At 34.7% G+C, this 13,757-nt stretch overlaps 1 protein-coding gene across 1 annotated transcript in view; it reads left to right on the top strand.

Annotated features, from left to right (window-relative positions):
* Positions 1–13,757, top strand: part of MMP16 (matrix metallopeptidase 16) — a 169,826-nt gene that overhangs the window by 144,281 nt on the left and 11,788 nt on the right. Inside the window, exons 8-9 of the mRNA XM_051771598.1 lie at positions 6,205–6,355; positions 10,124–10,239. Coding sequence (XP_051627558.1) covers positions 6,205–6,355; positions 10,124–10,239 — 267 coding nt within the window. The remainder of the gene's footprint in view (positions 1–6,204; positions 6,356–10,123; positions 10,240–13,757) is intronic.

Genomic DNA, 13,757 nt, shown 5'->3' with positions numbered 1-13,757 from the left:
CAGAAGGAGGAGGCAACTTCTCTATTTTCTACCTGGGAAATCAAACCAAGATTAATTAAAGCAAGGAGGAGGAGCAGGATTGTCAGAACACTGTGTTTTCCTTTCTCATCATCCCCAGTTTATGCTATCTGATTTCAGATCAGCTAGTTTTATGCCTTCTAGCTGAGATCATATGATACTTGGACTTTCTGCTGCAAGTATTTTTCCATATGATTTCTTTTCAAAGTTTCTTCCATTATTTTTCCAATGACATTTGTATTGTCCCTTTGTTTGCCAAAGTCAATTCCTCAAATTTCCTTGTGCAATTTTTAAAAAAAATTTTGCTTCTCTGTCACTTCTTCATGATTTGCAATATCGAACTGGTGGTGTTTGTCTAGCAGTGTAATTCATGTATGTCCGCTGCCACAGAATCATAAAGTTCAGCTGAGTCTTTTGTATGGTTGTTCTTGAAAATTCCTTTTAACCGAGAATCTCAGGTTAACCAAGAATCTGCCTTGTGGAACATGATTACAGAAGTCTATGTAAATAGACTGTAGGTAAACATTCATTGTCTTGTTTCTTTCACTCCCTAACAAAATTTCTTCCTTGGAAAAGAGCACCTGTCCTCCTCCCAAAGGTGCTAGAAATAGACGAGTTGATTGTTGCTAAGATGATGAACAACTGGTGTGCTTTACCAATCTAAAACTGGTCAAAACAAGTAAGTTCTAGAATGAGCTTTAAATCTTAAACCTGGCATATAGATGTGTTAACAAAGCACGTACCTAAGCCAATATTTAGATCCATTATTCAGAGAATAAAATAGAAAAATGGAATAAGTGAAAGCAGAGAACTTGTACTGAATTAATGCCACTATGCACTCCTCTGACCCACACTATAATGTCACCTGTTCCTGCCCTCCCTTTAGTGCTGACCCATAACCACTGGGCAAGCTCCTCATCTATTCCAGGCAGAGCTCCATGCACTCAACTTGGTCATTGACATGACAACCCCACCTCCTCTCCTCTGCCTGTCCTTCCTAAAGAGCCTGTAGCCTTCCATTCCAATACTCCAGTCATTGGAGCCATGCCACCATGTCTCTGTGATACCAGTAAGATCCCAACCCTGCAGCTGTGTGCACATCTCCAGCTGCTGTTGCTTATTCCCCAGGATACATGTGTTTGTGTAGAAGCATTTAATTTGATGCCCCAGATGAAAGAGACTTACTGGCTGGAGTGGCTGGAATTCCTTTGTGCTGTTCTTCAGGTGCTCTGCTGCTTACCTGTGATCCCTCCCCAGGCTCTGGACATCTCTTGCCAGCACTGGCATCACACTGGTAGGAGTGGGATGGATTGAAGTGCCCCTCCACCAACAACTGTAGTTGAAAGCCCTCTTTACCAGCTTGTCAAGCCTATGAACAAAAATGCTCTTTCCTTTCTCTGCCAGATGGACTCCATCAGCCTCCAGTAGACCAGACCATACTCATAAAGTACACAGTAATCTGGTGGATAGCTGCTTATAAAAACCAGATGTTTACATTCTTGTTATTATTCACTGCTGGTGTCTATGCTGAATGCTAATAAGAAGATGGTACTATAAAGATACTTTTTTTTTTTTTTTAATGAGAAAGTGTGAATACTAAAATTCATTCTGTGTACCTGCGGGAATTTATATCATGCTAAAAATGAAATTTTCAAGCCATCTGTGCTGTTGAATGTCATGGTAAACCAAATGTAGCAATAGAAGGCTGCTGTAAAACTCATACTACCAGTGCCTCCATCACAACTTTCAATTGCACTTATCCCATGGCCTGACAGTTTTATATTGAAAAATAGATTTACTATAGCGTCAATCATGGAACAGAGAAATTATAGAAACTTAATGTGGGAAATAGAGAATGAGAAAAAAAGGAAGCATGGGTAGTAATTTGGGGGTACTAGTAGAGAGACATTTGATCCTTGCTTAAAAGACCAAAATAAAGAGGAAAGGTGACAGGAAAAAACAACGTTCAGAATTAGATATTAAATATTTTAACTAATTTCAATTGCATATAATTCTTTAAAATTTTGAGAATTCATCTCACCCCTCTAACACAGTGATTATATACCACACACTTCTTGCACTACACATACATCATAATTGCAAATAATTTGAACAAAAAACTCAGTTTCTGATAACTGAGAAGCACAACTATTTATCATTCCAATTCTATAGAGGAAGAACTACAATTGCTAGAAACTGCATAATTGTTTGCAGTAGTCAGTAGGCAGTTAAATAGTCTGAAAAATATCTAGCAGTAAATATTCATTTTTTTAAGTGAAGCATAGCAATACAGGTACCCTCTATTTCCAGTAATTTTTTAGAATGTCAAAGGTAGATATTGAGAGACTTCAAATAATTGCATGGTTCATCCTTCTCAATTGTTTCCCTACAGTGCTGATATTTAACAAAGTATTATTGCAAAACATAAGACATTTTAGCTTTCTTATCTCTTGCTTTATTCTCAGTTTGTGACCTTACCAATCTGCTTCTTATTATATTAGATCTTACATTAGGGAAGAAAAGCAGAGAGATGAAACATTCTGAAGGCTGACCAGACTTCATGAAATGTGGTGCTTTATTCTCTGTGAGAATAACAAACATACCAACAAGACCTTAAAAAAACAACTTTGTAAAATAAATACAATGGTAATTCTGCCAAGGGCATAGGTTATGACTCTAAAGAAGCATTAGTTACCTATAAAAAGAATAAAAATTTAACTGTTCTAGTTTTTTCATATATTCTTTATTTTCATTGTACTCACAATTATTGGAGTGCATCAACTATTTACTGGTGGGAGTGGAACATGAGCTACATGAAAGTATACGGACAGGCATTACTTTGTAATATATTTTAAGTTACATAAACATAAGTTAGAAATAAAATTAGCTCATTCTCATCACAGTTGGGCGGGGTTTTTTGACCTGATTTCCAGCTTTAACTTCTCCTAATATTGCATTCTGACTTTTCTGAAATCCTCTTAGTAATAGTCATCGCCTTCCTCCAACTGAGGGATAGAAGCTAAACAGAAAAGAAATCCAAAACAACAAAATTGACAATGTACCACCTAAAAAGACTCAAACAAACAAAAAAACCAAAGTGAAAACTGTCAGCCAGATGGAACATTTGGATTTCTTATATACAGTACTTCTCATTAACAATCAACACAGTTACAGCAGACTAAACATATCTTCCAAAGCAAATATTAAATAAAATTCCCTCTAGTTAGCATCAATGGGTCTTGCTCACATATGTTAGAGCTCTCAAAGCCCTACTGTCTCCTTGAAATACAGTTAAATTTACCTTTTCTCAGTTTACTGAGAAAGAATTTGCTTCTTAGTAAGAAATTATGTGAAGAAGAATTTAGTTTCTTAAGTCTGTTCCCACATATACACTTTCCTTCTATTTCAGTATATCTGAATAAGTAACAAATACCTGGCTCAGTGGTGTTGTCACTTATAATGGTATGTGCTCAACCCTGCTTTATTTTGGTATGACCTGATCTTGTTAATAGTTAATTTTGCCTCCTTGTGGTAGGGCAGATAATGATCTATTCACAACAATTGCTTTTACTTTTATTCCTTGTGAGACACAGAGAAAGGTATTGGCACTGCATATGCCTTTCAATGCTGTGTAACAGCTGTCATTTTGAATGATCTTCTGAAATATAAATGAGTTGGCTCAGTATCATTCACTGGATGCCATCTGTATTCACACTGTGAGTACCAACTAGTAAGGTCCAAAACCCATGACTTTTCTTATCATTGCATTTGAAACTGCCATTAACATCTGAAGCCTTCTGTGTCCTGTTATGTGAATTGGCAAAAGTATAAACCACGTAGGAGAATGGACAGAGAATGATGGAAAATACTCACCTCTGTCGTGATCAAACCCTATAAGTGAATTTTCTAAGGCATTTCACTAAAGGTAAATCACAGGTTAGCACAAACCTTAATCCCAGGTCAACACAGACCTCAGTTTTCCATGACTGTTCTTCATAGATCTCTGTGCCTCTTTTATTTTTAATACTTCAAATGGCTCTGTTTCTACTCATTCTTTGAGTCCTTTTTTCTTTCAACTGGCAGGGGGGATAAGACGGATCTGTTGATCAAACTGTAGTGTCTGTGCTTGGAAGTGGGTGACAAGCAGCTGTAAAGAAGCTGATAAAAAATTAACTCTGGAAACCCAGCATGGGAGGGATGGAAACTATACCCCCTCTCCTAATTAACACTGTGATAAAATGAAAACGTGCTTTAAATCACTGTAGTACAAACAGGGAGATTAAAAAACCCCTCCCTTTAAACAAACATTTAATATCACTGAGGGATAGCTAGAATATAAAACCAACTGCAAAACATCTCTATGGATTTTCCCTCTTGATGCTTCTGGCATACACCTGATCCTAGGTCTTTGGGGTAATATTACATTTCTTCATAAAATATTTATTTAATACAGTACCTTAATCTCCTACATCTGTGTTACAGCCAGTCTAGCCTTACAGGTAAGTACAAAGACTAATGTAAGCAGCAATGATTTTATCTCTTAAGTCCTCTTTCCAAATGCATTTGAGCAAAATATATTTTCAAACTTTTCCCCTTATATTTTCAATATTATCATCATAAATGACAATGGATAGACCAAAGTGAAGTATCCAATAAGGCCAATTCAATATATATATTCATGGATCTATTCTAGACCTTTCTGTGATTTAACTCAGGTGAGTCCACATGATGTCAAAGAGTATCTTCTCCTTCAGTATAACTATTAATAAAAATAGAAATGCTTTTTGGAAACACAGATTAAGGTAGTTCTTTAAAGAGAAAATAAACACATGGTTCCTACACAATGGAGCCTATAGTCTAGGTTGAAGAGAGTGTCCCTGTGGGACAGTGCAAAGAGAAGACAGGCATCAAAGCAAGCTCTTCAGATAAGTACGTAAATGCAAATTATGCTCCCTTTTCCCTATTTCTAGGGGGCATATGAGGATCTTTATTCCCTTTTTTTCAGCCAAAGCTGTCTGTGTTTGAAAGAGAAGTCTCTGCTGAAAAGACACAGGTGAGAAGTGTGTTTTGAAGAAGAATTAGAAGAAAACAAAAATGTAAAATGGAGAAGATAGTTGCAAGAATAGGACAGGAAGCAGAGTATGTTGGGAAGACCCTAGGAGGACAACACTATTATCGGGGAAATTATTGGACTATAGGCTTAATATGAGATGATGAAGCAGGTGAGATAATTGTGGAAGTGTTAATTGAGAAAGAGCTTGGCTAGGAAGGTACAGCAAAAGCTGAATCTTGGAAACTGGAGTTGTGAACTGGTGAGGTAAGCTGTCCGGTTCCAAGACAGAGCACAGAAAGCATCCTCTCCACAGGGGGGATCTATACTGTAAAACACTGGTTCAGTAGCTGCTTCTGTAGGCATGCACACCCCTATATAGACAATATATTTATCTAGTAACTGCAACAGTAGGGATTCAGCCACTGAGCATTGCAGTCCAGGAAGTGCTAGGCTATTATTCATGTTTGAGACAGTAACCTGACTAACCTGGCTAATCTGAGGTTTGTGCAGACACTGTGCTATCAGCTAGAGTCATACAACTACCTTGTATTTTTATCATGTAATAAGTCAATTGGGTGGTTTTGAATGATTTGTCACCTACATCCAAAGGTTAAGTCTTGCCACTGGCGACCCACCATTAATTCAGAGACAAAAGGCTTTCACCTGTGGGACTTCAGAATCTTAGTTGTATGTCTTTAGAACACACTAGAAAATGTGTCAAAAATTTTTATTTATTTAAATGTTTTCTTACCTTATTTTCTTATAAAATTCACTCTTCTTTCCTCATGAAATGTGAAACTGCTTTGTATTTCTGTGAATATATTACATTATCAACCACAGAGCCTCTTAAGATGACTTCATTTTCATTCCAGTTTTGATCACTATGTAGTTGGTATAAAAAATATTCTGTGGGCTTATTGAAAGGAAGATGCTTTATAAATGCAAAGTATCCTTAAAGCATATTTAATTTTGCAATATGTGCAGTGACAGAACAATTTTCATGTCATTGTGTTTGGCTGAACCATTGCTACAGCCCTTTGGGAGTCTTCATTACTTCTTAGGAGTGTATTACTACTGAGAGTACTGATGACTAACACACATATATGTATGTGTATATATATGCTTTTGCACAGGTAACAAGTTCTGGATTTTCAAGGACACTACTCTCCAGCCAGGTTATCCTCATGATTTGATAACACTTGGAAGTGGAATTCCTTCCCATGGCATTGATTCAGCAATTTGGTGGGAAGATGTTGGAAAAACCTACTTCTTCAAAGGAGATAGGTTGGTATAGGAGTTCTGCAAGGAAACAGCTTGGTGGATATCAGCTAAACATGTTAACCTTTTTCTCTTTCTCGAAAGAAGAAGTCAAGACACTTAAACAGTTCATATTCTGTGGATGAAATTAACTACTCCCACATAGACAACCACACTATTTTCACATTTCTTATAACTTAAATTATATTTGTGTGTGTATCCTGAAATGAGTATATGTATATACAGTAGAAAAACTGTGTTTTAGAAGTGAATAGGCAAGTCATGGGTGTGGCAAGTTTAAACTTAAATATTCAAAGCAATGTATTTATGTACACTCTTACCTGCTTCTTTTTATCCACATTTCTAAACCCTAACACATAAGCAGGGAAGGCATGATCCAAATCTTTTTAAGGTTAGTGAAAATGACAGCTAAACCTGGAAGCTAAAAAAGAATTTGAGAAGTTTCTTGGAATCAGTTTTAAATAAATCTTATAGTTCCCTTCAGAAGGGACAGTTATAGTCATGATTAATAACAAAAAAACCCAAAAAACCCAAAAAAACCAAAAACACAGAAAAAATGTGAAATCTGAGTTCTTTTCCGTTCCTGAAAAAGATTTGCACTAGTCAGTTAGTCTCTGTGTCTTCATTTCCCTGTCTATTAAAAAAGGGAAGAATATTTGTCTGCTTTGTAGAGATGTCAAGAAAACTCATTAATTTTTGAAACCCTGCAAGTTATTTGAATGATGGATTTTGCAGGTTTTCGGTATGATACTGGGTTTGTTTACTGATGTATCACTGTGCAAATTCTGTGTGCTCAGAGATGAATTACTCTTTAGCAATGACTGTGATGTTTCTATTAGTATTATTAAAACTATAACTGCTTTTGTTACTGTGTGGTAGAGTTCTCAGACACTAATAGTATTCATGGATCACTTAAGAAATTAATTTCATGCACATCATAGAATATATTTAGCACACTACAGTTCATAATTTTTTAGCAGTACTGTAATATTACACTACAGATTGCTGCAACAAATTTTATTATTAAAGCTTTTTTTTTTTTAAAATAGGGAAAGTAGATAGCTAAATAAAATTTTTGTCGTGTTTGAAAATAAGCTATCATTAAAAGCAATCAATTTCCACAGTGAAGTAGAAAGTCACCTAAATAATTTGCTTCCTATGGTGGAGTAGATTTTATAAAACAAATATAAATTCATTTTTCAGGTAATAATTTTCTACCTCCACATGCATTATTAAAGTATATACAGAAGGAATCTTTTGTGACTTGTACTTTCTTTAGGCTTTATTCAGCAATGTCCTTTTATATTTCCATGCATAGGAAGTTACTTATAGCCCGGACTTTCCTAAAACACCATTGGTAATAACAGAAGATGAAAGGAACAAGCAGAGAAAACATCTGCTCCCTACTTAGAGCTAACAAGCACAATGAAACTCAGCAAGACATAAATGCAATACAGTATGTTAGAAGAAGATTGAGCATGAGCCTTGCAGAGATAATTGAGCTATTAGAGGATATTGACCATCAGTGAGAATAAACCCATATACCACTAAGTTTCTCAATGTGTATTGCTTATATCACAATTTTTTCTTAAAGCAAAGTTAGAGTTGGATTCTCCTGCTGGTTTTAGTAGTATGTAGAAGTCTGTTATGGATGTGGATCTTTCCCTGAAGAAGGTATAACATAAATGCAGCTTCTTGGTGGCATAAATTAGGAATGAAAGGAAAGTAAACAGTTATGCCAGCATCAATGTAACAAAGTATGTTACTCCTTGTGTACCTCAAGGACCTGTACACTTAGTTGGTTTTGACAATAATCTGTAGTTAAAGAGCTCCAGGGCAGAATCTAGACACAGTAAAATGTCCCAGTACAATGGTATACATAAAAAAAATTAGAGCAATAGAATAAAAAGCGTCAAATGTTGGCTATAAAATAAAAATAATAATTAAAACTCAAACAACCAACCAAATAAACAAACAGACAAAAAAATCCCATAAACCAAACCAGTAACAAGATTTAAAAGTCAAAACAGTAAATGCTGTTGTAATACTTATATGTCTAAACCGGCTCATATATGGAACATTGCTGTTAATATTTGAAATTATCTATTTCAACACTAATGATAATTCTTCCAAATAATTATATGAAACCTTAAGAGGGAAAAACATGACTACAGAAAATATTTTTCCCTCTCTTATTCCTCTTCTACCAGAACTGAGTAGTACAGGATAGATGATAATAGGTTTGCTGCACTGCTTGACACATGAGCTTGTTTATGCCCCCGTCTAGTGTGACCAGTTTTATGTACTTTAGACTTTAAATGAATATTCTTTCTTCATAAAACTCAATCATAATATATTTGTTAAAAAAATGTAAACTAAGGATGAAAATTAGAGTCAAAAGATGAGGAAGAACTGGTTTCAATAGTATTGAAGTCAGAGCTTTGTTTGCAACTTCTTTGTGTTGTTTCTTTCGGCATGTAAACTCTCAAAGATGTTACATTTCCAAATAAAGAGCATTGCTTTGTTGACTGGTTACTGATGCATACGTGACTAGACTAAGAAATCAGACTATAAAAATAATTTATGCATAAGAAAGAAAAAATACATCTTTTTAATCTTACTTGCTAGCTCTTAACCCACTTGAAATCTGCCACCTTTTAATTTCATCAAAAGTTTAAAGCCAGAGAAATGCACCACAGGGAACATTGTCTAAATTGAGGAGTTTAGACCACTTTATTTAAAAAGAAAAATTAAAATGTGAATCAATTAGAGTGTTTACATACCTTCGCAGGAACAAAATATCATCCACTTAAGGACTCTTTAATATATGAGGAATTATGATAACAAGGATTTCTAAAAACTGAAGTCAAATGAGGAAAAGGGTGAAGTTTTTAGCAGTGACCAGATTATCAATGATAGTGATATATTTTCAGGTTTTTGATGTCCTGAAATGGTGAGTGGCTGCCTTTTAATGTAATTTTCATATGGATAAAGCTGATTGTGGAAAAAAAAGTTGTCCAAGGAAACTACTCTCTAAATTAGTGGAGTCAATCAAAATATGAAATGACCCACTGAAATATTATGACAGGATACACAGAGGATACTAGGGATGCAGTATGTTGATTCTTAGAACCAACTCATAAGATATGCATAGCAATTTAACAGGCAGTATAAGGAAAAAGAAATTATCAACATTATCTGTAAGTGTAAACAAAATCACAAGTGTAAATACTTCTTACATTTTCAGGATTACTAGAATTTGAGTGCTGAAGCTTTTTAAATTTGAGAAGAGAAGGGCTGGCTGGAAAAAAGTCACAAAAGCAGGTTGAAGTTTGTATCACATTGTGTTTATTTAGGGATAATGAAATTAAAAGCTCCTGTAATGCATACATATAAAGAGTTTTTTAATCTGAATCTGCTGTCACTTTCATTATTAAAATGTTATTTAGAACATTAAAGTATTTTTTTACATTTGTTGCATCTCTGTGTCACTGTGCAAAAGTCCTAGGCATCAGAATTGCAGTCATTATAAGTGAGGTACATGGCGGTTTACTTGTCAAAGTACAAAAATCTTTTATCTTCTATCTACTTACATGAAGCAGTTGTCCAGTCAGCAAATAGATTTCTTTGTAATCTGGTAATATGTTCAAAGAGAAGAAGTCAAGTATTGCCATTTGTGGCTAATGAAGGTAACAAGTATTAGGAGGGGGAAATATAAAGTTACTATCTTCTATCTTACCAATGAGCATTTTTTTCCTCTTTAAAAAAATTCAGGTACTGGAGGTACAGTGAAGAAATGAGATCCATGGACCCTGGTTATCCCAAGCCAATCACAATTTGGAAAGGTATCCCAGAATCTCCTCAGGGAGCCTTTGTCCACAAAGAAAATGGTATGCAAACACATTCTTGTTTTAATGATTTACTTACACCCTCTATGTAAGACAGAGTAGTAGAGGGATGATTGACTATTCAGCTTAAGTAGTGAAAGAATTCCTGATTTGTGAACAGAATATTTCCTGCTATAGAACTGGCTTTAGTGAAAATGGCTGTTTGTTCACCTATGCCAGGTTCACCTATATCAGGCTGTTTGTTCTCTTCCTTAATGTAAGGAAGAGAAAGCTTTCAAATTTAGTGTTATAAACATTACTTTTCAGTCTTTTTTTCTCTGTCTTAATTCACTTTATTTGTGTTCTTTGATGAATTATATGATGTCTTAAAATGAGCTTTGTATACACAGTATATTTCCATTGAATTGTCCAGGCACTGGCTGTTTAAACAGCTTAGAAGTTATTGCGTTCATTCTGAAAAACTAGAGAATGTGAGCAAAATCTTTAACTAAGCAGAAATATTCCTATGAATTTATGTAAATTGAAGATGTCATAAGCCCATGATGCACAAATACAGATAACAGGACTTTTAGTATGAAGTATTATTACGTGCATCAAGATGCATTATGACATACCTAGAATCTCAGCTGGACACATCTCCAAATGAATGAGAACAGCCAGAGTCTTCTCCATCTTATGAGAATTCAGTGCTACCCAGGAGATGCTGGCACACTGCCAACAGAGCCCTCAGCTGCACAGAATTTAGATCCCTTTGATGGGAATAAAAATATGCATTTGTTGTCACTTAACTTTGTTGGACAGTTGTTTTTTGGCCTATATGATTTATTTATTTATTAGTAGGTTCTGAGTTTATTCTGTTTGCCTTACAAGACAGCACACAAATATATATTGCCATATTATTTTAATTTCCTCTTAATAAGAAGATAAAAATGTTTATTTCCTTTTATAAACCGTTTCAGTCTCATATTTCAACCTCTAACTTGATTAAGTAATTTACCATGAAAATGTTTGAGGGTTTTTTTCAGAAATATGTTTAATTACTTTTTGTTTTGTCTCTGTTTTATCCAGAAAAAAAGAAACCCTGTCTGTATTCTGGCCTTCTTGATAGATTGGAATTTTTTGTTTTGTTTTTAGCTGGAAAGTAGGTCAGTCAAGATGATATTCTGCATACATGATATTACTGAGTGCATACACTCAGTAATTAACTGTTTGCAAATACACATATATGTGGAAATAGTCACCCACATTATGAATGCACAGACAAACATAATGGTTATAACCTCTTCCTTTAATTACTTTTTAAGTGCATTTTTAAAGTTTTACATCCAAAGGGAATTATATATATGTATATATATATATATATATATTTCTAAGGCAGGAAAGACTTTGGGTTACATTAAAGCCACTTCTCTTTTTAACCTCAGTGGTTTTGATAGTCTGCCTGACTCTTTTAATGAGCAAGTTGGTAAAACATGACAAGAAATTGTGGAGGAGGTGAAAGGAATTCTTGGGCATCTCAGAAAGCCTATAAGGGCCCCAGGGCAGAAAAATGACACCATAAAGTTTGCAAGAAGACCACTAAGACATTTTCCCTGAAATCAGGAAAATGGAAGTCTTAAGAAACAGTTCACAACTCCACTGTCATGAGTATGAGGAAAGAAATAAACAAAAGCAGATGGAAATAAGAAATATCACAGCTTAATTGTAAAGAAGTTGATTTCATTTTGTCTGAAACTGTTTTTATTTCTTTGGACAGAAGCAGAGTTGATAAAGAAGTTTTACTATATACATTTATAAGAGAACAAGTGAAAGCAACTCTTTCAGTGAATCCACTTCATTTTAAAGGATACTTTTAATTTCCCTTGTCTTTCTGTTGTGTAAACTGTGCAAACGAACACCTGCAATAAGTCTGATTATGAAGGGGTTTCCTTCACTGACGAGAAAAATTTTGGGTAATTTCACCTTAAAAGGCTTGGGAAGGATGAGAAAAAATTATTTCCTACACTAATCAGCATTCTGACTCAGTGTCCTAAAAGCTTGGTAAGGTGCAAGTAGCATCTCTGAAACTCTCCCTGCTGCTTCCCATAATGTGATTTGCTTTCTAACACTATGGTAATAACTCTTAGAAGGAGACGGAGAGGAAATTTCCTTTCTTTTTTTCCATGGAATCTGAGATCACACAAAAATCTCCAGATTGGAGAAATCTCTTTCCGTCTTGAGAGCAGCACAGAAAATTTTACCTTTCAACTAGAAATTCTGCTAAAGTGGATGATGGGGCAATTTTAAGGGAGAAGGAAGAGAAAAGGTACCTTATTAGTTCATTGGCCTTTTTTTGCCTTACTACATAAGTACATTTAACATATTAGTGACTACTTAACCCTTTGTTGCTGTTTGGGTCAGCTATTATACTCACTACTCTCAGTGACTAGTACCTGGAAAATTTTAAGTAGCAGCTCCCAAAAGCAGGCTCAACAAGGTAAGCAGACTAGATGAAATTACTTTCAACACTTGTGTGAAGCCATTTGTTCTGCCACGAGAAGCAGTAAAACTACTCAGTCTCTTAGAACTAAGCTTCTCTGCTGCTAATTTCCATTTTTCAGCTGTAACTGGCTGTTATCCTGGTTGCTGCCTCAGCAAAAATGGTAAAAAAGTTTAAACTACCTTCAGAGTTTCTCAGCTGAAAAGGTGCTCTGATTGAAAAATTTTTGTTGGATGTCTAGCAGCTGGAAATTCCTTTGCTGCTTTTATTTTAAGAGTTTTAATTTGACCTTTTGCTGTATAACATCAATTACTACTAATGTCTGTATTTTGACTTACCTGTACCCCTGTTGTATACATACATGTATCCTGCATATATGCATGAATATAGATTTAGAGATGCCATATCTTTATATAGTCTCCATATATGTATTTGAATATTGACAGAGATAATACATCAAATTTCCATACTTGAAATATTATCTGTGACCAGTATGTCCAGTACTTTCTTACATACATGTTATTATATGAAATGCAAAGGTGGAGTAGACTGTGGCTCAAAATACTGAAATTTTGCATTTGATAATACTTTTCATTTAAACTACAGATTGCTGCAAGAAAATTATACATGCTAAAGTTTTAAAATTTCATCATATTTAAAGAATTCCAGTCCTCTTTTTTGTTGCATTCCAATCAGAATAGAAGGCTTTTTCTGAACAAGTCTAGCTACTGTTTTCAAACTGCTCAGTACTTTTTGTTTATTTTCTTTTTTGCTTTTTGACTTGTATTAGACCTTTCAATAAGTCTACTAGCATATTTTCAGGTAATAAAACTGAAAGGGATTAAGAAAAGGAAAATGGTACCTTTTTATTGGCTAGGAAGGCTATCAAAATTACAAAAATGCGTAATGTAGAAGAATGTTGAAATACTCAAATATTCTGAAAATGGTACTAGATGATCAAGATTTTTTTACAATTTGAGCAGCAAAATATACAATCAAATATTTATTTCTTGTTTAGAGTTGTAAGAAAATACCTGTTGATTGAATAGGTGGTTACTAATACTATCTCCAGATAGACGGT

The sequence above is a fragment of the Manacus candei genome, unplaced genomic scaffold, assembly GCF_025592945.1.
Source record: "Manacus candei isolate 608988 ecotype Guabito, Panama unplaced genomic scaffold, ASM2559294v1 h1tg000008l, whole genome shotgun sequence".
In the NCBI taxonomy this organism is placed as follows: domain Eukaryota; kingdom Metazoa; phylum Chordata; class Aves; order Passeriformes; family Pipridae; genus Manacus; species Manacus candei.
The sequence above is the reverse complement of the archived record's forward strand: the minus strand, read 5'-3'. Positions and strand labels throughout refer to the sequence as shown.